This window comes from Manis javanica, chromosome 2 (genome assembly GCF_040802235.1).
Source record: "Manis javanica isolate MJ-LG chromosome 2, MJ_LKY, whole genome shotgun sequence".
Taxonomy (NCBI): Eukaryota; Metazoa; Chordata; class Mammalia; order Pholidota; family Manidae; genus Manis; species Manis javanica.
This window is the reverse complement of record NC_133157.1, coordinates 143,540,908-143,568,904: the sequence shown is the minus strand read 5'-3', so window position 1 is coordinate 143,568,904 and position 27,997 is coordinate 143,540,908. Positions and strand designations below refer to the sequence as shown.

The 27,997-nt window shown below is 41.3% G+C and overlaps 1 protein-coding gene across 2 annotated transcripts in view; it reads left to right on the top strand.

Moving 5' to 3' along the window:
• LYN (LYN proto-oncogene, Src family tyrosine kinase) overlaps positions 1-27,997 on the top strand; it is a 120,547-nt gene that overhangs the window by 57,376 nt on the left and 35,174 nt on the right. For both annotated transcript variants that reach the window (XM_073229536.1, XM_073229535.1), the window contains exons 3-10: positions 228-273; positions 1,133-1,238; positions 2,715-2,813; positions 2,937-3,040; positions 3,543-3,692; positions 4,805-4,957; positions 16,160-16,342; positions 17,989-18,065. In XM_073229536.1, the coding sequence (XP_073085637.1) occupies positions 228-273; positions 1,133-1,238; positions 2,715-2,813; positions 2,937-3,040; positions 3,543-3,692; positions 4,805-4,957; positions 16,160-16,342; positions 17,989-18,065 (918 nt within the window). The remainder of the gene's footprint in view (positions 1-227; positions 274-1,132; positions 1,239-2,714; positions 2,814-2,936; positions 3,041-3,542; positions 3,693-4,804; positions 4,958-16,159; positions 16,343-17,988; positions 18,066-27,997) is intronic.

Genomic DNA, 27,997 nt, shown 5'->3' with positions numbered 1-27,997 from the left:
CGTGTCCTGCCTCCATAGGCCAATGGCACCTTTTAGGAGGAGAGTCCTGTCTGGTGTCGATGACACGTTGCTTAGCTGTGCAGATGAAGACACAGCTGTACAGAATTTTTTCTCTGTACTCCTTTCCAGCTTATAAATTACCAAAACTAAACCTCAACTCCTATGGTTAGAATATGAGTATGAAAAGTTAATTGTAAAATTTTTTTCTAACAAACATTCTCTCCTAGGTTCCAGAATCTCAGCTCTTACCAGGACAGAGGTTTCAGACTAAAGGTATGTTTGCATAGGAACATGGTAGTTTCTTTCCTTTACTGGTAGAGATGCTGAAAGTAGTTGCCTTGGGTGATTTCACTTACTTTTATATTGTGGAAAAATACACATAACATATTTATCATTTTACCCATTTTTAAGTACACAGTTCCATGGCATTAAGTATATTCATGTTATCAGGTAATCATCCCTACCATCCATCTCCAGAACTTTTCCATCATCCTAAACTGGAACTTGGTCCCCATTAAACACTAACTCCCTTTCTTCCCCCTCCCAGCCTTTGACAACCACCATTCTTCTGGCTCCATGAGTTTGATACTCTAGGAATCTCATATAAGTGGAGATACAGTATTTGCCCTTTTGTGATTGGTTCATTTCACTTAGCATAATGCCTTCAAGGTTCATGCATGTTTTTGCACATGACAGGATTCTCCTCTTTTGTAAAGCTGAGTGATATTCCACCGTGAGTGTGTGTGTGTGTGTGTGTGTGTGTGTGTGTGCACGCGCACATGTATATATACACTACGCTTTGTTTATCCATTCATCACTGGACATTTGGATTGTTTCCTCTTTTTTGCTGTTGTGATAATGCTGCTGTGAACATCATTGTAGCATTTCTTAAATATAGGCTTGGATTTAATTATAGCTGTCGGTCTGTATGACTTGAGATAACAAGCACGGTACCCAGCGTGGATAGTGTGCTACTTCCTGTCAACCATGGCGGCCCTGAGCCCCACTGGGAGGGAAGCCCGCATCGTTCTTCCCGTTGCCTTTCTCTTGCCTTTTGTGCCTGATGAGCTTTTGTTAAAATGCTTCTGCTGATGGATTCTTGAAGGTCTTTGCTTCCATCCTTCATTTTTAGATCCAGAGGAGCAAGGAGACATTGTGGTAGCCTTGTACCCCTATGACGGCATCCATCCAGATGACTTGTCTTTCAAGAAAGGAGAGAGGATGAAGGTCCTGGAGGAGTAAGTGCAACTAGGCACAGTGCCCGCTGCCCCTTACTCAGGCCCAAGTCCTGCAGACAGCCCTCCCCCTCTTTGCTTCCCTTGGCACAGCTATAGCCAGACCCCCCTCTGGTGGTGGGCAGGAGACCCCCAACCTCCTTGAGGCCAGCAGGGCTCCGGGAGCAGCAGGAGTAGATCGGAAGGAATTTTCCTCATATGCCTGGCTGTGAGCACTCTCCAGGAGTGCTTTGAAGACAGACACCAGTTTCTTTCTGTGTCCATCTGTGCCATCTTAAAATGTTTGGGTCTGTGTGGCATTTGCACACTATCTCAATGCCATTTTTTGTTTAGTTCTATTCCTCACATTCATACTGGGTTTATGGGGCCAGACTGGTTTGAGTTTTAAGGGCACTGGACTGAAGCAGCAGTCATTTTGGAAAAGTCCCTACTCAAAGCTTGTAACCCTTTTGTGAAAATGTTTAGACATCATTTCCTTGACCCTCTCCATGCGGACTCACAGAGCTGTGGCTCTGCTCAGACTACCGAGGCTCAGAACAGTACTGAGGAGGAGGAATTCAGGTATCTGAATCCTAGCTCGCTGCTACTAACTGTACGCATAGTCACCCTGGCCGGCCAACCAGGGTAGAGGAGGGAGTTCTCTGAGTAAGTAGAAGGTGTTCCATAGTTGAGAGCAGTTATCGCTGAGGTAAGAGTGACTGTCACTGGCTGAGTGTGACCTCGGACTTAGTCCTGGCCCTGCCACTTGATAGCTGTGTGACCTTGGTAAGTCAGTTCGACTGTACAGCTTCTTCACTTATAAAACGGGAACCACGAAGCTTCTGTCACGGGGTTGATGTGAGGGTTATGTGTTTGTGCGTATGCGTGAATGCAGGAGGGGCACACCAGGGCGGCAGCTTGGTGCCAGCTGTAGCTGTCCTTATGTCCTGCAGACAAGGATCCCATCTGCCTGTGGGAATGTGAAGGGGAACATGGCTGAGGCGCACAGGGACCCACCCATTCCTCCCTCCTTCACTGTCCCCAGCTCCCCAGCTCCACGTTTGAGCAGAACATGCTGATGAGGCCCACCTGCTGGGAATTACTTCATGGTTTTCGGTGGTGGTCATCTGTAGAAACTAAGGGTTTTAACAAAGTATTTTGTAACATACAGACCATGGCTTATTATCCTCTCAACTCCCATTTCCTGAAGCATTTCTTAGCGATGCTGGAAGGGGATTACAAACGTTTTGCTTCTGCAAGTTGGGGACCATTTTCACCCCAACTCTTTTTAGTGCAGCACTGAGCACAAGGACCCCACTTGTGGCCGCACTGTTTCCCTTTGCTTCAGTCTCTAAACATGTCTTTATTTCAGCAAGAGGAGTGAACGTTGCCACTGAATTCTGGGGTTCTGGGACTCTTTCCCCAAAACTCCTTAAGACAATTGCTGTTGTAGCTCCTGAGGCACTGGATACAGATACTTTGATGCTATTTCTCTTCCAGGCATGGGGAGTGGTGGAAAGCTAAATCCCTTTCAACAAAGAGAGAGGGCTTCATCCCCAGCAACTATGTAGCCAAAGTCAACACCTTGGAAACAGAAGAGTGAGTCCTTACATGTTGTCACCTCTGATGGTTTTGTTTGCCCTGTTGGAGTTTTTTGTTTATTCTTTGTCTTTTTCCTTCCCTGGAACCTAACACCCATGGAGTGTTAAAATGTCTTCTCAGGTGGTTTTTCAAGGATATAACCAGGAAAGATGCAGAAAGGCAGCTTCTGGCCCCAGGGAACAGTGCTGGATCTTTTCTCATCAGAGAAAGTGAAACATTAAAAGGTAGGAAGTGGCTTAAGCCCTCTTACTGAAGCACTGTTTACAGAATCGTTCATAGAATTCTTTGTAAAAAGGATGTATGTTATATTCCCGTAGTGAACTTTTATAGTTTGATAACACATAACACAGAAACGATTTATTGTGCTACTAAACACAGAAAGCAATTATGGCCATTTCTTATCAGCTTTGTGTTTGCAGAGCCTCTTACATTATTATTTAGGCTAAACCCTGACATTTTAAGAGAAAGAAAATCAAATAATTTTTCTGTTTAGAAAAATAATAAACATCATGAAGAAAGAAAATGGCATGTTGGTAAACTTCATGGCAAACCAAATGGTAGCTCCATTTGTCAAGTAGACTTTTTATAGGACTTTTAAAAGTATGGACTGTATTCGTAATTTATATTTTATACATTTTTATGGCCAAGTGTGTACTGCAATGTTGTACAATCCAGGTCTTATTTATAAATATAAGCATGATCTTTACTTGTATTTTTCCCCCACAGGAAGCTATTCTCTGTCTGTCAGAGATTATGACCCTGTGCACGGTGATGTCATTAAGCACTACAAAATTAGAAGTCTGGACAATGGGGGTTATTACATCTCTCCACGAATCACATTTCCTTGTATTAGTGACATGATTAAGCATTACCAAAGTAAGTAAATACTGAGGGCTGGACAAAGCAAAATACTTACTATGAAAGTATATGATATCAAACACTTTCTTACATTAAACTTTTTTATAGGTCACATTTCTTTTCCATAAAACCAAAGGATCATACTCTAAATTAACTCCAAGTTAATATATACTGAAATGTACAAAATCATTGTGAATACTTATCCCAGTCCTTCCCACTCTGTCCTTGCTGCTTGACAGTTAATGGTTCAACACTATGAAGATAAAAATGAATATACTATTTTCACATCACATGTGTTTTTACAGCACATCTTTAAATGTCTGGAATAGGAATGCAGATTTGCAGATCTCTGTGGAGCCTCTTACATTATTATTTAGGCAAAACCTCACCTCTCACCAAGGAAGTGTGTGTGTGTAAAAGTAATGCCTACTCTTGGTAAAAGAAAACAGAAATAACAACAAAAACAAAATATTTAGAAGTGGCAAGTCCATGGTCCATTTCCAGTGCCGCCCACCGGCCTGTTAAGCTGGGCCTGTGACCAGCCATTAAGTTCATTCCCAGTGTGATTAAAGTTGGTTGCGGTGGGCAGTTGTTACTGCTTACAGCTACAGCCTGCTCCAAGGGAATACACCTTACAAGTTTGCTTAGACCCTAAAATATGGAAAGAGCAATATACCCCAGATTTTGTGGCATCCTCCCTCCCCCTCTGTCATCTCTATTCACTTAGAGCATGTGTGGTGAGTGTTTACTGTTCTCTGGCCTTCCTGGGTTGGAGGGTCCCTGGTGACATCATCAAGTCCACGCTTTTGTGCCCTGAGGTACTTACATGGGCGCAGTAATCTAAACCTACATTTCATTAAGTATGACAACATGTTAGCTTTTATCTGCTTGTTTTATTTGTTTTAAATAGATTAGCAGTGCTAATGAATAAAATCAAGTATGTTTTAAATTGTCTTTCATTTAAGACTTTCAAAGTCATGACTATACAAAAGATAACCCCATAAGCATTTTGAGTTCATAGACTATGGCAAGTTGGAAATTAAAAGACCAATAGTTGAAACTTCCTCAAAGAATACTGGTAAAATATAAAAGTATGACTTCTTTATCCTTTCTCTTCTCTTTCAAATTAGAGCAGTCGGATGGTTTGTGCAGAAGACTGGAGAAGGCATGTATCAGTCCCAAACCACAAAAGCCATGGGATAAAGATGCCTGGGAGATCCCACGGGAGTCCATTAAGTTGGTGAAGAGGCTGGGTGCTGGACAGTTTGGGGAAGTCTGGATGGGTGAGTGTGTGGCTCTGCAGCCAGTCCACTCCAGATGTGACAACAGGAGAAATAAGGGCTCAAGTTGATATCTGTTTGTTTTCTTAGCCAAATGCTAACCTGTATCAGAAGCTATTTCCATTGTGTCTCTCTGTCCACCAATTACTTGAGGAGACTCTTCCTCTTACTTAGTAATTCTCCTTTAGAATGAATGTTTATGAGGAAGCCTGCAACACTTATGTATCCCAATTGTTCTGCCTACTCTTTCTTGATTCCTTCATTACCAGACTCTCTGGTCTGTATTTTAAGTGAGGGACATTTACTTCCATCTCAGGGAAAAATACACTTGGGTTTAGGACCATCCTTGCTCATAGGCTTAATAGGAAGCCTCACATTTATTGTAATGTCTCCCCAAGGAAGTTTCCAAAAATTTTCAAAGAGCCATCCTTAATGAATCACCCCTTATCATTAAGTACTCCCTTCTCAGGCTGGCAAGAGTCACCCCGAAATTATGGCAGCGACTTTCTCCAGGGGATTCTTTCTGCCCATCTGTCTTTCTGAAAGTTTTTATAGTGAATGTGAGCTTCCTTTTCTTTTGTGATAAGAATTTTTAAAAACCCTTTTTAAGAAAAAAAATCATGTGCTCTTCATGATTCTAATTGAAAATGCAGTGACTTCTGGAAAGGATAGCATATTAGGTCATACACATCTTTCCAAATCACTTTTTCTGTGCCAGCTTTGTGTGAGTGAGAGCAAACATGATTTCTAAGGAGCAGGAAGCGGGGTGGAGGTTACACGGCTTACAAAACCTGTGCATCCAGCTGAGTGGGAACTAAAGACTCTTTGCAGCCCCTGCAGCCATGTGGTCATCGCACTTCCCTGTCTAGGGGTCTATGAGGCAAAGGTGTTTCCTCTAAAATCTTTGCCCCTGGGATCACAGCTTTGCCCACTTTCTCCTGTTGGTGCTGCTTCAGCCAAAGCGTCCTTTCAATATGGCACATCCTGACCCAGCCTGCAGTTAACCCTTACTGCACTGTAAGCCTTTGTGAACGTTTTTACGGAATTCAGGTCAACAGCTATAATCAGTACAGCCTCACATTCTCCATTTTGGTCGGCGGATTTCAGAACTAGTCAGAATGCCTATCAGCTCTCTTTCCATTCCCGTCGGCAGATTCGCCGGTGCGAGTGCTCGCTCTCAGTGTGGCCTCTTACCATTCACACGCTGCTGCCTGTGTCATGATACCCTCCTCCTTCTTTTCTCTCTCTGCTCTTTTCTTTTTTATTGAAGAAAAATTCATGTAACATAAGATCAGTCATTTTAAAGTGAACAATTTAGTAACATTTATTATATTCACATTGTTGTGCAACCAGCACCTCATTGTAGTTCCAAGCCGTTGTCATCACCCTAGAAGGAACCCCTGTGCCACTGAGCGGCCAACTCCCCATTCCTCCCCCTCAACCTCCGTCACCCACCATTTGACGTCTGTCTTCTGTGAATGTGGCTATGCTTAGGGGAATCATACCTTGTCTGTCCTGTTACGTCTGGCTTATTTCACTGAGTGTAGTGCCTGCAAGGTTCATCCATGTGGTAGCAGGTGTCAGAGTTTCATTCTTCTTCATGGCTGAATCACATTTGTTCTATGGCTGTGCCACAGTTTGTTTACTTGTTCATCAGTTGATGGGCAGTTGGGTTGTTTCCACCTTTGACTGTTGTGAATAATGCTGCTATGTCCATTCATGTACAAATCATTATGAGGACAAAAGTTTTCATTTGTTTTGGGTTATATACATTCTTTTGGGAGTGGAATTGCTAGATCATATGGTAATTCTATGTTTAACTTTTTGAGGAACCACCAAGCTGTTATCTGCTCATTAAAAAAAAAAGACCCCTTTTTATTCCCCCATATACTTACATTTATTTTCTATAATATTTTTAAAAATCTAAGGGCTAGGGACAGGAACAGTATAATAAACACTGTATAGCTTTCTCCTACATTCACTAATTGATAGTTTTCTATATATTATTTATCTTTTTTATATATACACACACACACGCACACATGTATATATTGTTATTTTGTGGAGCCACTTGAGAGTAAATGCAGATGTGACGACTCTTCACCCTTAAATTCTTAAGGCTCCTAAGGCACCTTAAATACATGTGTCTAAGAGCAGGGCCGTTATCTGATTGAATACAATGATCACATTCAGGAAATTAAATGTTGATACATAGTATCATCTAATGTAAACCCTCATTTTCCTAGTCATGACCTTATAACTCTGGGATCGTGTATTTGCATCTGGTTAATACATCTTTAGTCTCCTTGAATCGGGAACCATTCCTTGGCCCATCTTCACCTTTTATGATGACAGCATTTTGTAGGACACAGGTCAGTTGTTTTGTAGAATGTCCCTCACTTGGATTTCCCTGATGTTTCCTGTGATTTGGCTCAGAGTATGCCCTTGTGCACAAATAGCATCTAAGTATAAAGCAATGCTAGGTCCCCAGTGCATCCATGGGAGGCACAGAATATTCGCCGGTACCATTATTGCTGACGTTTCTTTGATTTTTAAGGAAGTCCACCAGATTTTCCCACTGTAAGTGTAATTTTTAATTCCCTTTTGTAACTAATTGATAATCTGTGGGGATATTTTCAAGCCTGTGTAATTACGCTGTGATCCAAAAGAACTTCCCCAAGTGGTTTCAGCGTGCTGTGCTCATGTTGAATTCTCTTCCCCCTTAGAAGTTGTAGCTTCTCTGAGAAGCTGCAGTTGTCCCTGTGTCCCTCCCACACTCCCCTAAACATGTCTACTCCGGCCCCACGGGCTCACTCTGGGAGCCAGGGACTCTGCCCTCCGTCCCTGGCCTCCTCTTTCCAGCCTTGTCTACTTGTTGAGAGGATTGGCCGGCAAGTACACATTCATTGTGACCTTGCCTTGTCCTTTAGGTCTCTCAGTCCATCTGCCTGCTCGCTCTTCTCTGCATTGCCCCTGACCCTGAGAGGGGAGACGATGACAAGTGTGGAGGGGGAGGAAGGAGAATGGGGGGAGGGAGAAAGGACTGTCTCAGCTATAGTGTCACTGCCCCCACCCGCTACCCCCTAGGCTCATTTTCATCAGTTACCTCGTATACTCACTGCAATTACACTGTAAGAGGAATTCTCGTCATCACTTGATAAATGAGGACCCTGAGAATCAGATAAGCAACTTGCCCAAAGTCCTTCAAGGCAGTGAGGATGCCAGCTGTCAGGCAGCCCAGAGAACTGGACTCTTGCTCGCTCAACGATCTGCAAGTTAGTTTGGCCTCCCTATCCTCAGTTTCCTCATCAGGAAAGTTGGCAAACAACCCTCTCATCAGCTGCTGAAAGGAGGAATGGGATGATGCACCTGAGATGTTTCCTGGAGAGCTTAGCTCTGTGCTCTCTATTTTTATCATTATTTTCATTTTACTGTGTTTGACTATAGTCACTGGCAACTGTATTTCAATGGATTTTCCCCAACTTCAGTCATGATTCCAAACTGTAAATAATCCAGTTAGACCTTCCTATGGAGATTTGCCAGGAAAAGAAATCGCATACCATCATGCAGAGAAAAGTAGAAGGAGCTGAGCTGGGGTGTACTTGTCTGCTCCAAGGCAGCGGCCGCGTGTGTGAAGTGATGGTGTGGAGTATGCTTCCCGTCTCCTTCGTCCAACTGTGAGATCAGGACAAAAGCATCACACTGTGTGCTCTTTTCACCCAAGAGGTCAGATCCGCTGCTCTGGGAAGTTATCACTGAGGGGGAAGAGATCATGGTAGTCCTCTTGTATTTTCTTAAAATTTTCTTGAGGGCTGTTAGCAAGTAGAATGGGAACCAGCTCCACGAGGGTGCTGCCCATGGGTGCCATTTGCCAGCCCAGCTCATGAGGAGCGTGTAAGCCAGTGGAAGTCAAGAGGAACGTAGCAGCAGGGGGCACATGCCTGAGTAGACCTGCCCACCACAGTGCCATCGGGAGAGGCTCAACCCTGTCCTGAAATTGTCCCCTGGAGCTCAAGCACATTGGACCTTTCTGGGACTGAGACAACCTCTTTGCTTCCAATTCCAGATACACCAGATCCTCCTGCCCTTTCTCACCCTTTCCTGTTCATGGGCTTCCTACTGGGCCATGTGCTGAAAGTTCACACTGATTTTAGAGAATTTTTATTTGGCATGTATCCAGGTGGTGCCTGAAAGAAGCTGAGATTTAGAACAGGGGCATTGTAAAATATGCAATTGTCCAGAGGGTTACTTTTTTTTTTTTTTTCAGAGTGTTACTTTTTATTTAAACTCTTTGAAAAAAGGTAAAAATCTTGTGAAAATTCATCACTTGAATAGATTTGCTAATAATGTTTTAGCGTAGGGAGGCAGCAGAGGCTCATCTGAAATGGGGTTACAATAGAACCTAGTTTGCAGGTATAGTGTAAAGATTGAATGAGATGATACAGGCCAGCCCTTAGCCCAGTTGACAGCACTCAAAGAGCCACTGTTATTTTTAAATACTTAGTTTATTATAAAGTATGGTAACATTAGAGTAAGGCTATGAAATAGAGGATAGATGGCCCAGGATTTACCCACTCACACAGGTTGTTTCTTATTTTCTTAAACTTTTTTTTGAGATAATTACACATTCACATACACTTGTAAGAAATAATACAGAAATGAAAACATATGTCCGTGCACATGTGTAAAAGAAATTTTATGCAAATGTTCATAAGAACATTATTCATTATAGCCAAAAGGTGTAAACCACCCAAATATCCATCAGTGGATGAATGGATAAACGAAATGTGGTGTATCCATAGAACGGATATCATTTGGCAGTGCAAAGAAGTAAAGGGCTGACACTTGCTGCAACACAGATGACCCTTGAAAACACTAAGTTAAATGAAAGAAGCCAGACCCAAAGGACCACAGTTGGAATTACATGATTCCATTTGTCTGCAATGTCTGGAATAGGCAAATCTGTAGAGACAGAGTAGATGAGTTGTTGCCTCAGCTTGGTGGGTAGAGGGGGTGGGAGGATGGGGGAGTGACTTAATGGGTACAGGGCTTCTTTTGGGGGTGAAGAAAATGTCCCAGTGATTGTGGTAATGGTCCCACAACTCTGAATATACAAAAACCAATGTATGTATAGTTTAAATGGGTAGGTGGCATGGCATATGACTTATAGTTCAGTAAAGCTATCATATATATATAATAAATAATACAAAGAGATCTCATGGAACCTTTACCCAGTTTCTCCCAATAGTAACTTCTTTCAAAGCTATAGCATAGTGTCATTGCGATGATTTTGACATCGATTGTTGTTTTTTATTGTGCTTTTCTCCTTCTAGTCTTATATTAAAGAAAGGAAAGAAGAAAGGGAGGGAAAGAAAGAAGAGAAAAGAAATAGAAAATTTTGATCTGGGATCTTTTGTGGATAGGTTCTGTGAATTTGGCTGTCAGGCAGGGAGCATCCCCTTAGCTATGGAAATAACGTCAATACATTGAATGCATTTAGCAGAGAAATACTGGGAATAAAACCAAAAGAATAATGACTGGTGGTGTTATGCTATGAATCAGCAGTCAAGGGCTGGCACCTTGCCCATGTGTTTGTGCTTCTCATTCTGACTGTTCTGGGGCTGGTAGGACCCAAGGTCGGCACCTTTGAGCTGCCAGAATTTAGTTTTGGTTTCTCAAGGGACAGCAGGCTAGCTTTTCTCATGGGTAGACAAAGAAAAACACATTACAAATTATGTCAGTTAACTAAGTTAGTATTTTTGCAAAGCATGAGGAATGGTTCATAGACTACCAGTCCCATTCTATAGTCTGAATTTTTTGTTCTGAAATACAGTGAATAAATATTAGGAAGTGATCTGTTCTGGGTGGGAGGAGGGAGGAGGTGAAACAAAGAGGAATTTCTCCCTCAAGCTGTTTCCTCTTGTCCATGTGATCCTCTTGACATCTGGCTTGGTGATATGTTTTCCTCTGTGGATTGTTGGATTCCAAGGGAACTCACTGATCAGTGAAGCTAAGGATGGTGTTTCCTGTTACCTCTTGGTCTATGAAAAGACTTTGTGGAAGAAGGGAAACTTGTTTGGAATTGAGTTTTGCATGGTAAATTTTTATTTCAGCCAATTGCATTGAAATTCATCACCAGCCAACTTCCCAAATTAACTACATGCATCTTTTTTAAGGACCACCTCCCTTGTAGTACTCACACACTTCCAACATTAGTCACACCTGGACTTGGAACTTTCTCAAATTGTTGCACCGGCTCCCTGAATGATGGCAAGAAATCCTTTACTAACTTCCAAAGATTTTTTTAGAAGATAATTTCCATCTGTAATGCCAACATAAACCCCCATGGCTAGGTTAACTGAACCTGCACACTACAGAATATATCTTCATAAAGTACAATTTGATACTTAGTGCTGAATAAAAATCATGCCTTAGTGCAAGATGAAAACCTGCCCTGTTGTTTAAGTGCCACAGCCCTAAAAAAGCTGGTGCCATTCTTCAGCTGTGTCCTACACAGCTGTTTTATTCACTGTTCATTTGAACTCCTTATCAGCATTTTTGATATCTTTAGCAGCTGTAGTAGATTTCCTGATTACTTTTTCCCCTACCCTTGGAAAGCATTGTTTTCTTCTTCATCCTTTACCATAATTTTATATTATGTAAAAGTTTCAATAAGTTCCATTGCTTTTCTGATGACAAAAGGGGAATCATTTTCTTTCCCTTTTATTGCTCTGTTACAAAAAGCAGACAGAAAAGGGTGTAAGACTCAAATATTCAATATCATAAATACTTACAGAATGAAAACCTGTGTGGTGACCCCTGAGATCACACAGTGGAAGCTTGCCAGTGCCCAGAAGCCTCCACTTACCCCTTCCTAACCACAAAGGCAACTGCTACTCTGACTCTTGTAATAATTTCCTGGCTTTTTTTATACTTCTACTACTTGTGTAGATGGGGATATGCACCCCCAGACACTCTAGTTTAGTTTTGCCTATTTCTGAACATTACATAAATGAATCGTACCAAATGAACTCCTTTACTATGTCCTCCCTTTTTGGTTCAATGTTGCATTTGTGAGATTCATCCATGCTTTGGGGTGTAGTTGCTGTTCATCCACCTTCATTGCTCCATAGCAGTGTGTGCTTTATTTGTATTCAAGATGTGAAGAGTTTATCCATTGATTTCACTGTTTATTGATGGTATTGGAGTTATTCCCAGGTTTTGACTACTATGGGCAGTGCCACTGTGAACATTTTTGTGCTGGTTTAAGGGCACATGTTTCCCTAGGGTGACCAGGAGTGGATTTGCTGGATCATAAAAATAGGAATCTCAACTCTACTTAATAGTGCCAACAAGTTTCCAAAGTGCTTGTCCCAGTTCAGACTCTTAGCAGCGAAGTACAGAAGTTCTCAGCATCCCACTTCCTGACCGCCAGAGTTGTACCTGGAAGGATGTGGGTCCCGGGTCAGCACAGCCCGTGTTGTGTGTGTGTGTGTGTGTTGTCAGTCAAGCTTATTACACATGCAAGGAGGCTGCTCTGTCAACATCCTTCGTGGTTCCCCAGGATAATGTCAGAAAAGAACACCACCCTAGTTTCCCTACCAAGAGGGCACGTGTTCACCTGCAGTTGTACTGTCAGACTTTGTAATTGTTGTCAAGCTGGGTGGTAGTTTCTCCCTATGGCCTTATTTGCATGTCTCTGATTACTAGTGAGGTTGAGTTCCTTTCACCTGTTTGTCATTTGTATTTATTTTTTGAAATTCCCATCTATTTTTCTTTTTCTTTTATTGATTTGTAGGAATTCTTCATTTATTCTGGACACTGTTTCTTTGTCAGTTACATGTATCAAAGAGTATGTTTTCTTGCTCTGCTTTGCTGCTAATAATATTCATGTAGTTGAGGATCTATTTATAAACTTGTCATAAAATTTTTAATGGAAACTTTTTTAATTGAAGTATAGTTGATAATACAATATTGTGTTGGTTTAAGGTGTACAACATAGTTATTCTGCAATTATATACATTACTAAATGCTCACCATGATAAGTGTAGTTACCATCTCTCTCCATAAAAAATTATTACAATATTATTGATTATACTCCCTTTGCTGTACTTTTCATCTCCATGGCTTATTTATTTATAATTGGAAGTTTGTGCCTCTTTATCATCTTCACTTATTATGTTCATCCTTTATGTCATGTACTAGTTTGTTCTCTGCACTTGCATATGAGTCTGTTTTGTTTTTGATTATTTTTGTTTTTTTAGATTCCACATACAATTGAAACATGCTATTTGTCTTTTTCTGTCTGACTTAGCATAATACTCTTTAAGGCCATCCATGTTGTTGCAAATGGCAAGGTATTATTCTTTTTTATGGCTGAGTAATATTCCATTGTATGTATGTACCACTTCTTATTTATCCATTCACCTATTGATGAACACTTGGGTTGCTTCCATACCTTGGCTATTGTAAATAATACTGCAGTAATCATAAGGTGCATGTATCTTTTTATATTAGTGATTTTGTTTTCTTTGGGTAAATTCAAGAAGTGAAATTGCTGGGTCATACAGTATTTCTATTTTTAGTTTTCTGAGAACCTCCATACTTCTTTCCATAGTGACTGCACCAGTTTGCATTCCCTTTACATGAGGGATTCCTTTTCTCCACAGCCTTGCCAACACTAGGTTTTTCTTGAATTTTTTTATACTAGCCATACTGATTGGTGTGAGGTGATATCTCATTGTCATTTTGATTTGCATTTCCCTGATGATTAGTTATGTTGAACATGTTTTCATGTGACTGTTGGCCATCTGGATATCTTGTTTGGAAAAAAAGACAATTTAGGTCTTCTGCCCATTTTTATTTGGGTTATTTGTTTTTTTGGTGTTGAGTTCTTTATATATTTTTGGATATTAGTCCTTTAACACCTATCATTTGCAAATATATTCTCCTGTTCAGTAGGTTGCCTTTTCAGTTTGTTGGTGGTGTCCTTTCCTGTGCAGAAGCTTTTTAGCCTTATGTAGTTCCGTTTGTTTATTTTTGCTTTTGTTTCCCTTGCCTGGGGAAACATCCAGAAAAAAATTACTAATGTTACTCTTCAGGAGTGTACTGGCTGTGTTTTTTTCTAGGAGTTTCATGGTTTCAGGTCATATATTTATGTCTTTAATCAATCTGAATTTGTTTTTGTACATGATGTGGGACAGTGATTGTTTCATTCTCTGGCTTATAGCTGTTCAATTTTCCCAACATCATTTATTAAATAGATTGGCCTTTCCCCTTGTATATTCTTGCCTTCTTCATTGTATATCAATTGACCGTACATGTGTGGGTTTATTTCTGGGCTCTCTATTCTGTTCTGTTGGTCTGTGTGTCTATTTTTATGCCAGTACCATACTGTTTTGATTACTATAGCCTTGTAGTACTGTTTGAAACCTCCAGCTTTTTTCTTCTTTCTCAAGATTGTTTTGGCTATTCAGGGTCTTTTGTGGCTCTGTACAATATAATGGAATCTCCTTGATTCAAGGGTAATATTAAAGGCCTTTTGGTGGTGGAATTTACTCTAACTTTACTCTTAAGAGTCATGTGAAAGGTTATATTGCTTGAAATTATGCATTTAGGTGGAAAATCAACTTAATATATTCATGATTCAATTATTTTGTATAGATTGTAGCTTTTGAAAATGATCTATAATGGTACTTTCTTAGCTTTTTATTACTGTCTTATCCATATGTTCTAACACATTTTATTTTATATACTGCATTCTTCATTTTTCTTCAGGGGACTGCAAGCTACAAATGCAAGTGAAAGTGGAATAGTTTTAACAGAAATCAGTGTTAATGATCAGAAGAAAAATTCTTAGCTAGGGTTGACTGTTAACTGTAAACTAATACTTTCTCTTGCCCACTTGAAGGTGTGAAAATAGAAACATTTCTTTTTAAAAGTAATTCCTTTGGCTAAAAAAGAGATAATAGTCATTCAAAAATTTAATCAATAAAAGAAACTAACCATCACCCCAAATTCTACCACCCAGAGATCATCACTGTTGGTGTTTTACTGAGTGTGCTGTCAGCTCTCTATGCTGTACATATACAGATAATTATGTGACCTAAACAAGGGGACTGGACACTCTATCACTATTTCTTAGAGTTGTATTTTCCTCAGAGCAAGTACAGGTAGATGTCATCTGCTGGGAGGCTCATGGTCCTAACCAGATGTCACTATCTCCTCACCTTTTTCTTTGTACTTCCAAGAGAAGTATGGGGACAGAGGGAAGAAAGGGGGAATGTGAATATCTATAGTTCTGCTTTGTCAAACCTCTGAGAAAATGCTTTCCTAAGACAAAATCTGGCTCAGAATTAAGCATATCACTGAGACAGGTCCCAGAAAAGTCATGCCTTGGGAGAGCTATGTTAGGAGTCAGCATTTCCAAAGTGCATTCCATGGGGTGTGAAAAGGTATGGTTTTTCATAATGTTCTGTGGTCAGGAAAGTGTAGGAAGTGCTGAGGTTAACCAGCAGATGGGTTTCTTCCCTGAAGGGCTCTCATATTCCTGTTGCATCTGCTGGGTGGAGGAGGTGGTGACAGGCAGTGGTTCCCAGACATTCAATGCAAAACCCTCTGTTCATGGGGAATCACCCAAGTCTTTGAAGACTTTGGGGAATGCTTATTTGACACTTGTATATTGTACTTTAGTGTTAGTACATATAAGCACTTTTTTTAATGTGCAAATCTTTTTTTCTGATTATAAAAATAGCACATATTCATTGTAGAAAAATTGCTAAGTAGTTAGAGGAATGATGAACAAAATTAATTGCACCATTGGAGATAGCGAGTATTTGGTGCGTTTTGGTATATTTTCTTCCAGACCATTGTGTGTGTATGTGTATAAAGCTTTAAGTGGGGCCGGGGGTGCGTCTTGGATAAAAAACATTTCTTTAATTAGAGAATAATCTTAGTCTGATGAAGTACATGTAGAGTTTTTTTTTAAACTACTATTTTATAAAATCCTTTTGATTGGGAATAATTTTAGATGTTTTTATATAGATGGTACAGAGAATTCGTATACTCTTCGTCCCCTAATATTGGCATTATGTAGAGTTTTATATAAGTTTTGTTCTGTCTGTAAACTAAATTTTCTTCTAACTCTGCATGTAGTTTTGGACTTTCACTGGGGTAAAGCGTGCCCTCTCTGCGCTTTCTTCCTAGGTTACTACAACAACAGTACCAAAGTGGCTGTAAAAACCCTGAAACCAGGCACTATGTCAGTGCAGGCATTCCTGGAAGAGGCGAACCTCATGAAGACCCTTCAGCACGACAAGCTGGTGAGGCTGTATGCCGTGGTCACCAAAGAGGAGCCCATCTATATCATCACCGAGTACATGGCCAAAGGTGAGCCCAGCCCCAAGACCCAGGGCTTTAAAAGCCTGAAGCCTCAAAAAGTAAAATGTCTGAATGTTCACGAATATTCAAATAAGTTTGTGCTCACTACCAAAGAATCAGGAAGTATGGGAAAACAGAGCATTTTCATAAACCACCTCACTGGAAGAAATCAGTGTTATAAAATTTATATGTAGTCTTTTTTTTCTCCACTTTTGTGCCTATACATATTAGCTTCAAGAATAGTACCCAGTATCTATAGAGCCCCAATAAGTATAAGTATTTGTAAAACAAATGAATATATATTTCAAATAAGAGTATTTTTCTTACATATTTAAAATGTGAGTTCTCAAAATCCTAAAACTAGTTCATTTTTCTCTGTAGAATTCTCTAAATATTCAGCCTGTCACTTTAAAATGTTAACACTTTAAAAACTCATTTAGATGAAATCCCTGTGTGATCAAAGAATCACAGAAGAAGAAGATTCAAGCAACCATCTTTTCTCCCATTGTTACCACCTTCAGATAAAGAGGTTTGAATCACACTTTTCTCCAGTTCAGGAGAGAAATTATTAAGTTGCCAAATAATTTTTTAAAAATCATCAGAAGGTGGTTTATTGCCCTTGTCTAGCTTGGATTAACACATAGTCTACAGGCACACACCTGATCATCTACAATTGCTCTCCTACAACACTAAACTATGTTTTCTACCTTTATCTTGCATCTACCTACCACTTTAGCATTTTATTAAAAATAAAAATAATAATAATAAAGGGAGAAATGTGGGATCAACATATAAATCAAGTATAAAAATCAAATGAATATTCGTATTTGACCTGATTGTTTATAGTTCATAATGCGTGATCAAAACTGAAAGTTTCTGTGATGATGCCCTTGTACTGTTCACCATGTAAGAACTTATTCACTATGTAAGAATTCGTTCACCATGTAAGAACTTGTTCGTTATGCTTCAGAAGATTGGAGACTGACGGGAGTTAGGCTTGAGATGGATTAATGATTGTACATTGAGCATTGACCCCCCTATACTGAACTTTATTGTTGTTAACAACCATTTGATCAATAAATATGAGAGATGCCCTCTCAAAAAAAAAAAAAATCATCAGAAGGAATGCAGACAGGAAAGAAAGGATTGTAAGCAGTAATCCAGTAATCTCTTCATGGAGACTATAGTGTGATGTCATAGCTGAAGACATTAGAAAGATGAATATTGCATTTTCTTATTACTATATGTAGATATTTTGAATATTAGTCACTCAGAGTCCTTCCAAAAAAGGACACAGAAATAAAAAAAAAAGACCTTGCCCCCATGGCTTAGGTTGTTATAGCCCAGAATCCAGGTCCAGGATCAGACACTCTGTATGAATTCAGTAAATATTTGTTGAATTAATTAACCAATAATATTTTTCCCCCCACGCCAGGGACTTTTTTTTTGTTTAAATAAGATATCACTGATAGACAATCTTATGAAGGTTTCACATAAGCAACATTATGGTTTCAATTGTAACCATACAGAATTAAAAAACCAGTCATTCTGTGGGGATCCCACCCCCCACCACTAATAGTAACGATCATTGGATTTTGCTTGATTTGCTTTGTAGTGTGTTTAGACTGCACTAACTTGTTCTTCCTTACCAACAGGCAGTTTGCTGGATTTCCTGAAGAGTGATGAAGGGAGCAAAGTGCTACTTCCAAAGCTAATTGACTTTTCTGCTCAGGTAAAGTACCACAAAGCCAGTGTGTGTACAGCTGCAAAGACTCCCTGCCTCAGCTTCACGGCAAAACTGTTTCGGGAAAAACGCGTTCCTGTTGACTGTTTCTCTGTAGTGGCTTTGAGAAAAAGGCTTTCCAAAGTGCACTTGCTTGGAGACAGTATTGGGTGATGCACACGAATGTGCGCAGGTGTGTTGAGTTTTGACGTGCATGTCATCTTCTCTAAGACAAGTCAACGTCAACCTCTTCTATTGTGATGTCCACACGAGTGTTAGAAACAAGGCAGCTGAACTGACCACTTTGCGCTGCGTTTTGGAGAAGCCGTCCCATGCAGTGTAAGCATAGCACCTTATATGTGATATGTACGTGGTGTTTAAATTACTAATTTAATGTGCTGATACGTTTAAGTCTTTGTATTCTTGAAAACACAGGAACTATATTCTTTTTCTACCCCACCCCCTTGAATTCCTTCTTATAGGATTTGTAGTACTAGCCTGAAGGTTGTGACTATTTTTTCTTTGGAATCTCATGTTTCCTGAAGTATATTTAAGCGCAGAGGGAAGTTACCCTGAAACCCAATAATATGGCTGGTGTATCAAGGAAATGCACATTTGAATGATGCCAGCTACTGACTTTTAATAGTTTCATTGTGTCCCTTAATCATGTTCAGCAATTTGCATGTTTTATTTCTCAGTACTGCCATGGTGGCTCATGTTTGGAAGCCACGTACGATAAAGCTGGAAGTAGCACAGAAGATTTCTAGAAGTTCTATGAAAGGGTGGTCTTCATGATTTTCCTTTCATTACTCCCACTTCTTCCCTCAGACCCTCTTTTAGTTGGGAAATCGAGAGGACTTCTTGGGAAGATGAGCTCAAAGGATTGAATTTGCACACAGGTACAGTACTTGAAGTAAGACAGGATCAGCACACATCCTCTGCCATAGGCGTGTGGCCAGAGCTGACGGGGCTCACCATCTGGAGACCAGAGTGTGCCGGCTCAATGACACGCCACGCTCAGGGAGTCCTTTGCCTCTTTGGGTTAGTTTATTCACTGATCAAAAAAGAATGGTAATTCCTACTTTACGGAGATGCTGTTGAGGGTCAGGTCACACAAACTGGCATGGACACAGCACTTCAGGGCCTGCGGGTGGAGGCTGAGGAAGCAGCGGGGTGACAGTGCCAAGCATTCCAGTAAAGGTGTGAAGTGGTGTCACCCTGCTCAGCCCTCATCTCATTTCCCAGAACTTGGCAAGTTCCTTTTCTGAGAGGGAAATTCAAATGTGTTCTGGAACCCCTATGCTACTATGGAAAGAAGCAGAACTGCTGTGATGGAACTTGGGGAAGGGGAGGAGTCCAACAGCCCTAACTTTTTGACCCTCTACTTAAACTGTCTCAGCTGCCCTGAAAGGCTCAATGGGACAAAAAGGGTGCCATCCCCCAGGGTGAAAACCAGTCAGAGGAAAGGAGACTTGGATGCATGCAGCTCTGCATCCCACTTAGGTAGTCAGGACATGGAGAAAGCAGAAGTCTGATAAACTGTGTCACACTTGCCACAGGTAAACGAGGCCCTCTATTCAGAGCTGTGACTGGGCATCCCCTATCGGACAGGAGACTTGAGGAGAGCAGTACAACTTTGCCACACCTGCTTCTCAGGAAGGGAAAGGAGCTGACCTGGGCCTGGACAGAGGGACTGGTGGCCTGGCGGCCTGCGTGGTCACAGTTCCGGTCTGTCCATGGGCCCAATCTGTGTCTACAGATCTCTGGGTAGAAGTCTTGCCTATCAGGATGTGAACTCTACCTGGAGAAGGACTTTATTTTGTCACATGTGTGACAAAAATATTTTGTGTTTGATTTTGCATCTGTGATGCCATCAATTCTCTTTATGACTGGTTCTCCCCCACGCCCTTTCTTCATGTACCTTTCTTAAATTCTCTCCCTATACAAAAAGAGTCATCTCTGAATTTTATCTCCTTTTCCTGTCTATCATGTGCCACTAATTAACTTTGTCACTTTTCCTTAGTGAAGAACATGAGAACAGTAAACATTATGAAAGCTGGCCCAAGGTGACAGAGGATACCTGGTGCCAGATACTGAATACTCTAGCCTTTTCTGTACCTTTCCTCCACTGGACTACTTAGGGGAGTCCAGGGTAAAGTGGAGGAATTATATACGTCCATCTGGTAGTTGAACTCCGGGTGATAAAATGTTTCATACCTTCCTTCTTCCGTTAGCACTGTGAGTAGAATTGATTTGGGAAGTTGAGTGTTCACAGAGGATATAGTTAACTTCAGCAGTTTTTCACAATGGGAGATGGAGAGTAGAAGTAGCCAGTGTGTTTCATCCCAGCCCCAGAGGAATATGGGAACAGGGTGAGGGGCAGCAGTGGGGCTTTTCCCCCATCTCTCTCCAGCCTCTGCTTCCCACTCCCCATGACCTACTTCCCCATGCTCTACTGTCTCATCACCAGTTTCCCCTTACGCCAGCTGAGGCAGGAGGTGGGGTGGGTGCACATGACACTCTCAGCTCATCTGAGAGCAGATTTCATCACTTCCTGTCTCAGGATGAGTTCTGAAGGCTCCTCTGAGTCCAGGCGTAATTCACCCTTTCCAACCCCTCTCTCAGCCCACTCACCCTCCTCTCCATTTAATTAGCAGAGATCAGATAATCCCAACTACAACAGCTTTACTCATTGCTTTTCCTTTTGTAATAAATGAAGCAATTTTGTGCTCTTTGTGCTAAAATGGGGAAATGACCCCTTTGCAAAGGAAGTTTGTTATTCCCAGAGCAGAGAGACCTTGCACCATTATCTTCCAGCCTGGCCTCATGTGAGAAATGAAAGATGAACTTGGAAAAAGATAAGGGGTTAAAATTTGTGGGCATTTCCTTCATCTGAAGTGGAAATGGAGTCACAGATTTGCAATACTGAAGAAAAAAGAAGTGAGAAATGCCCAGTTGCAATATGGAAGTCAGATAAATCATCTTGTAATTCAGGCCAAGTAAATCAAAGCTTTCTTGCTCTTTGGTGACCACATCTGTCAAGTGCAAAAAGTACCAAAAATGAAATGGACTATTATGAGTGAGTAAAATTTCAATAAAAACTGAAAAATCAGTGTTGTTAAAATCACAGTAACAAGTAACATTTCTTTAACTCCTCCATTTGGTAAAGCACCTCTACTCCATCATCTAATTTGAACCCAACAAGCTTGAAAGCACTTTGATAGTTGTTTAATACATTTTGCAAATGACAAAATGACCTTGGATTTGTCCAAGATTACAGAGCTAATAGGTGGAACTTCTGGATTCCATCCTGGGTCTTCTGAGTCTAGATAACTGATTCTCTCCTCTGCACCCCACAGTCATTCCAGGATCAGAATTTCTCCTGTGATCATTTTGTACCTGATACTATGCTGAGATGCATTTCTCCCCCTTTATGATTTTGCTTATCAGAAATTAATGAAAGCCTCCACTTTTATTTTTTTCCAAAAAATCTCTATTGCCATGCCAAGATGCTTCTGTCACATGCATCTAGTGATTATGCTCAATCCTTGAGTCAGTCACATCCAGTTTCCTTAAACTGGAGGAAGAATTGCGTTGAGTTGTTGGATCAGATTCAGTGATAAGAGGAAACCTCAGATCAAACAGGCTCTGTGTGCACTTCACCACATGCCCTCTGCACTCCAATTTTAATCTCACCTCTCACATGGCCATTCGCATGCAGGACTCTGTATTGAGGCCCTGAATTCCTAATTCTTCTTACAAGCATTGAAGCCTCCTCAGAGGAGGAAAAGGGCAGCACTGAAAGATGTAATGCATTAAGTCCATAAAACAATCTGAGTTGATGCTGATTAGTGAAAGTTTAGTTGCTTCATTATATTACAGTTCTAGGGTGGAGGATAGAAAATGAGCTGGAAAATGGAGACCTAACTATCTTTTAGGTTCTTTACAAAGAGAGCAAATGAGGGGACTCACATCTGATGGTACTGGCAAGTACTCTAGAAACGTCTCCAGAACATCCCCCTCCAGACACCCAGACCTGATTTACCACCAACAGACTAGTGCGTCCCAGTCTAGAGTTACTGCAAGGGTTTCCCTTTCCAAATATTATTTAATCAGTCAGGAGATACTAAAATGAGAGGCACAGATTAGGTTTCCCACAGCCTGGACTCTAATATTCCATGACTAAGAAACTCTCCCTCTACTTTGAGTATCTATGGGAATTATCAACCAAAAGTTTCATTAATAATTTTGAGTGTATTCAGATGACATTGATGTAACATTTTGACCTTGCCCTAAATAAAGGAGTATGAATACATCACATGAATGGAGTATGCAGGTGTTAGGCGTGTAAATGCTCTATTTATCTCTTATGAATAATGAATTTTGTGTCTGAGACTTAAACTTTGGCCGTGAAAATGTACATAAGACAAAACGAAAGTAGAACTACTGTCAGAATTGCAAAACTGCATCATATGCTGTCTCCTAAAAAATTTGAAAGGATAGGAAACTTTTGTTTAACAATAGTATAAAAAAAAGAACTATTTATTTATTTATCGGTTGGTGGGAGTGGGGGTATTTAGCATATTTGAGCAGAGGACCCATGTCTGGCTATTTAAAATAGTAAATAAGGCAGAAGACATTATTCCTGTTTTACTTTTGCTTGGAAAACTTTCTAGCAGCTGTACGCCAGTGTAAAGGGCAGGTGGTGGTATTCTGGTCTGCGTGCCAGATCCACCTCTTAACTTGCTATTGTTTTGTCCAGTGGGAGGGGGGCAATTTCTGGTCAGTGCTACTGTAAGTCACAAAATAATTTCCTTTGTGGGTACTCATCCTGGGAGCCTGCAAGGCTGGAATTAAATTGAAGTTGTTCATGAGCAGGCAGAGCTCATTACCGGCTGCTCACACTTTGTAAGGGAGATGAGAGCACTTGTCCATTGGCAGGGAGCAGCAGAGTGTAAATTCCAGCTGATCTTTGCTTAAGCCCTCAGCTTGCTTTCATTTCTGTTCACCTCCCCTCTTGGTGTGCCTCCCTCTTTTCACACACAAACAAATACTGAGCCCAGATAGGCATGTGCCAGGGGTGGGATGCACAAGACGCGTCCTGCCTCAAGGCGTCTGGGCTCCGTGTGGGAGGCAGAAGAGTGACAGGCAAGGGCAGTGGCTGGGTGGGGCAGCGCTGCAGGCTGCCTTCAGAGCAGTGGAGCAGCGTGGAACCCAGTGGGGTGGGGTAACAGCCTGAGGGTAGGCTTCCTGGACAGCGAGACCTAAGAGCTAGGTTAGCCCTGCTAGCCTGACAAGGGTTTGCATATAGGCAGGAGTCTTCGAGGGAATTTGGTGCATAAGGACACAGAAAAGGGGGCAAGGAGGTGCAAGTAGGGATGTGTGGAGAGAATGGGAGGGAAGACACAGACATGAGCATTAAGGAAACTAGATGTATGACCAACACTTACGACATAAGAGGAACAGTTAACTGTGTTATAGAGAACTCTGAAAAAATGTATTTGAGAAAATAAAAAAATGGTCATGCTCAGCAGAGAGAATCAGAGAGAATCACAGGAGTGAGAGTTGTACTTCCTCAGCTGGCTGCTGCCTGTGGGTTACCAGTGGGGGCTGCACACATTCACTGTGATGTGTGTCGGTGCCTCCCCAGCCAGCCTGCGCACATCGAGGTGCTCCCTGTAGGAAGGGGCCCATTCAGACTCTTTGGGGAACCATGGGGCTCTCTGCTTCTCTACGCCCACACTTTTGTTTCACTGCTGTTTTTTTTCCCCAAACCTGAGACTAGGGAGGGCAGAATGCAGTAGGAGCAGCAGAGTCTGTTCCGGCCCACAGCTCACCTTTAAAGGATACCCTGAGACAGACAGACTCTTTATAAAATTTTTCAATCCAGAGTTAGGTTCCTCAGCACCCCGTGTTCCCCCTCTCCAAAGCCGCAGAGTGCCTTGGTGGGGGACTGAAAGCTGATGGAGTCCACACTGGGTCTGGAGAGAATTAAACCTCTCAACTGAGTGGCTTCCCCGTGTTGCCCACAGAGCAGGTGTGAGAGGCTCAGTCATGAATCTGCAGCAGATTGCTTGGTGGGGGTTTTCCGTATTTCCTGAGAATAATGGGGAGCAATTGAACGTCTAAGCAGGAAGGTGCTATGGTGAGATCTGTACTTTCAGTATTGGCCTGGCTGCAGTGTGCAAACGACGAGGAGGGGGCAAAGCAAGGGGCAAAGCAAGCGGCCGGTGGTCCCGGGGAGAGAGGATGAGCCGAACGGAGTTGGCGCTCCGCATCATAAAACTGTGTAGTAGAACGTGGAGAATGGTACCCAGATGCTTGGATTGAGCAGCAGGTAAATTGGCATTGTGAGCATCAGGTCAGTGGGTGGGCTATTGGCTGACAAAATCGTTTTTATTGTGCTGGATGTGACACGCATTGGACTCCCAGGCCAAGATGCCCTAGGGGGTCAGGTATTTTCATTTCAGGATCTGGGGCCTGGAAGGGGGACTTGAGCTGAGAGAGTTTGGGAGGCTGACTCAGGAGAGGCCCTGCAGCCTTGGTGACTTCCTGGAGAGGACGGGGGTGGGGTGTTGGGTAGCAGAACCTGGGAAGGCCAGCCTGGGGCACGGGGAACTGGTCGTGGGGTCGGCTCTGTGAGGAAGGGGTAGCATCTGGTCGGTGTGGAGGAGCTTCCTTTGGGGTTTTTCAAGAGGGAAGCCTTGGAGAGCTTGGCTGGGCCGTTTGCAGGGTGGAGGTTTTAGGTGGAAACCAAACGCTTGGCTTGTTTCCCTTCCTGGTTTCCACTCTGCTTCCCTGCTCCCCATGCCCGCTGGCTCTGCACCCCCTTCCTCCTTTCTCTTTCCTGTTTCGCACTTGGTCCTTCCCCACCGCACGCCTCAGGCAACTTATTTCTATTATTATGACTGGAATTGTATAGTCCTCATTTTCCTTTATTTTGGTATCATTAATCTATAATTACATGAGCAACATTATGTTTACTAGAGTTCCCCCATCATCAAGTCCCCCCCACATACTGTCCATAAGTCACTGTCCATCAGTGTAGTAAAACGCTATAGAATCATTACTTGTCTTTTCTGTGTTGTACAGCCCTCCACGTACCCCCTGCCACATTATGTCTGCTAACAGCAATGCCCGTTTTTCCCCCTTATCCCTCTCCTCCCACCCATCCTCCCCAGTCCCTTTCCCTTTGGTAAGTAACTATTAGTCCATTCTTGGGTTCTGTGAGTCTGCTGCTGTTTTGTTCCTTCAGTTTTTTCCTTTGTTCTTATACTCCACAGATGAGTGAAATCATTTGATACTTGTCTTTTTCCACCTGGCTTATTTTACTGAGCATAATATCCTCTAGTCCATCCATGTTGTTTCAAATGGTAGGATTTGTTTTCTTCTTATGGCTGAATAATATTCCATTGTGTATATGTGCCATGTCTTCTTTATCCATTCATCTACTGATGGACACTTAGATTGCTTCCATTTCTTGGCTATTGTAAATAGTGCTGTGATAAACATACGGGTGCTTAAGTCTTTTTCAAATTGGGCTACTGCATTCTTAGGGTAAATTCCTAGGAGTGGAATTCCTGGGTCAAATGGTATTTCTATTTTGAGTTTTTTGAGGAACCTCCATACTGCTTTCACAATGGTTGAACTAATTTACATTCCCACCAGTAGTGTAGGAGGGTTCCCCTTTCTCCACAACCTTGCCAACATTTGTTGTTGTTTGTCTTTTGTATGGTGGCGATCCTTACTGGTGTAAGGTGATATCTCATTGTGGTTTTAATTCGCATTTCTCTGATGATTAGTGATGTGCAGCATTTTTTCAAGTGCCTGTTTGCCATCTGAATTTCTTCTTTGGAGAACTGTCTGTTCAGCTCCTCTGCCCATTTTTTAATTGGAATATTTGCTTTTTGTTTGTTGAGGTGCATGAGCTCTTTACATATTTTGGATGTCAACCCTTTGTCGGATCTGTCATTTATGAATATATTCTCCCATACTGTAGGATGCCTTTTTGTTCTATTGATGGTGTCTTTTGCTGTACAGAAGCTTTTCAGTTTGATATAGTCCCACTTGTTCATTTTTGCTTTTGTTTCCCTTGTCCGAGGAGATATGTTCATGATGAAGTTGCTCATGTTTATGTCCAAGAGATTTTTGCCTATGTTTTTTTCTGAGAGTTTTATGGTTTCATAACTTACATTCAGGTCTTTGATCCATTTTGAATTTATGTTTGTGTATGGGATTAGGCAGTGATCCAGTTTCATTCTCTTACATGTAGCTGTCCAGTTTGCCAACACCAGCAGTTGAAGAGGCTGTCATTTCCTCATTGTATGTCCATGGTTCCTTTATCGTATATTAATTGACCATATATGTTTGGGTAAATATCTGGATCTCTATTCTGTTCCACTGGTTTGTGGGTCTGTTCTTGTGCCCATACCAAATTGTCTTGATTACTGTGGCTTTGTAGTAGAGCTTGAAGTTGATAAGCAAGATCCCTCCTGCTTTATTCTTCCTTTTCGGGATTGCTTTGGCCATTCAGGGTCTTTTGTGTTTCCATATGAATTTTAGAACTATTTGTTCCAGTTGGTTGAAGAATGCTGTTGGAATTTTAATACGGATTGCATTGAATGTGTAGATTGTTTTAGACAGGATGGCCATTTTGACAAAATTAATCCTTCCTAGCCAAGAGCATGGGATGAGTTTCCATTTGTTAGTGTCCTCTTTAATTTCTCTTAAGAGTGTCTTGTAGTTTTCAGGGTATAGGTCTTTCACTTCCTTGGTTAGGTTTACTCCTAGGTATTTTATTCTTTTTGCTGCAATTGTGAATGGAGTTGTTTTCCTGATTTCTCTTTCTGCTGGTTCATTATTAGTGTATAGGAATGCAACAGATTTCTGTGTATTAATTTTGTATCCTGCAACTTTGCTGAATTCAGATATTAGTTCTAGTAGTTTGGAAGTGGATTCTTTAGGGTTTTTTATGTACAATATCATGTCATCTGCAGACAGTGAAAGTTTAACTTCTTCTTTACCAATCTGGATGTCTTATATTTCTTTGTTTTGTCTGATTGCCATGGCTAGGACCTCCAATACTATGTTGAATAACAGTGGGGAGAGTGGGCATCCTTGTCTTGTTCCTGATCTTGGGTGAAAAGCTTTCAGCTTCTCACTTATGATGTTGGCTGTGGGTTTGTCATATATGGCCTTTATTATGTTGAGGTAGTTGCCCTCTTTACCCATTTTGTAGAGAGTTTTTATCTTGAATGGATGTTGAATTTTGTCGAATGCTTTTTCAACATCTATGGAGATGATCATGTGGCTTTTGTCTTTCTTTTTGTTGATGTGGTGTATGATGTTGATGGATTTTCAAATGTTGTACCATCCTTGCATTCCTGCAATGAATCCCACTTGATTATGGTGTATGATCCTCTTGATGTATTTTTGCATCAGGGATATTGGTCTGTAGTTTTCTTTTTTAATGGGGTCTTTGCCTGGTTTTGGTATAAGAGTGATGCTGGCTTCATAGAATGAGTTTGGAAGTATTCCATCCTCTTCTATTTTTTGGAAGACTTTTAGGAGAATGGGTATTATGACTTCTCTATATGTCTGATAAAATTCAGCGGTAAATCCATCTGGCCCGGGGTTGGGGTGTCTTGCTTTTTTATCCATTCTATTTCTCTGTGTCTTTTGCTTGGTGCATTCAGTCCATTTACATTTAGGGTGATTATCAAAAAATGTGTACTTATTGCCATTGCAAGCTTTGGATTCGTGGTTACCAAAGGGTCAAGGGTAGCTTCTTTACTATCTAACCGTCTAACTTAACTCTCTTATTAAGCTATTATAAACAGTCTGATGATTCTTTATTTCTCTCCCTTCTTATTCTTCCTCCTCTATTATTTATATGTTAGATGTTTTATTCTGTACTCTTTCGTGTTTCCTTTGACTCTTTT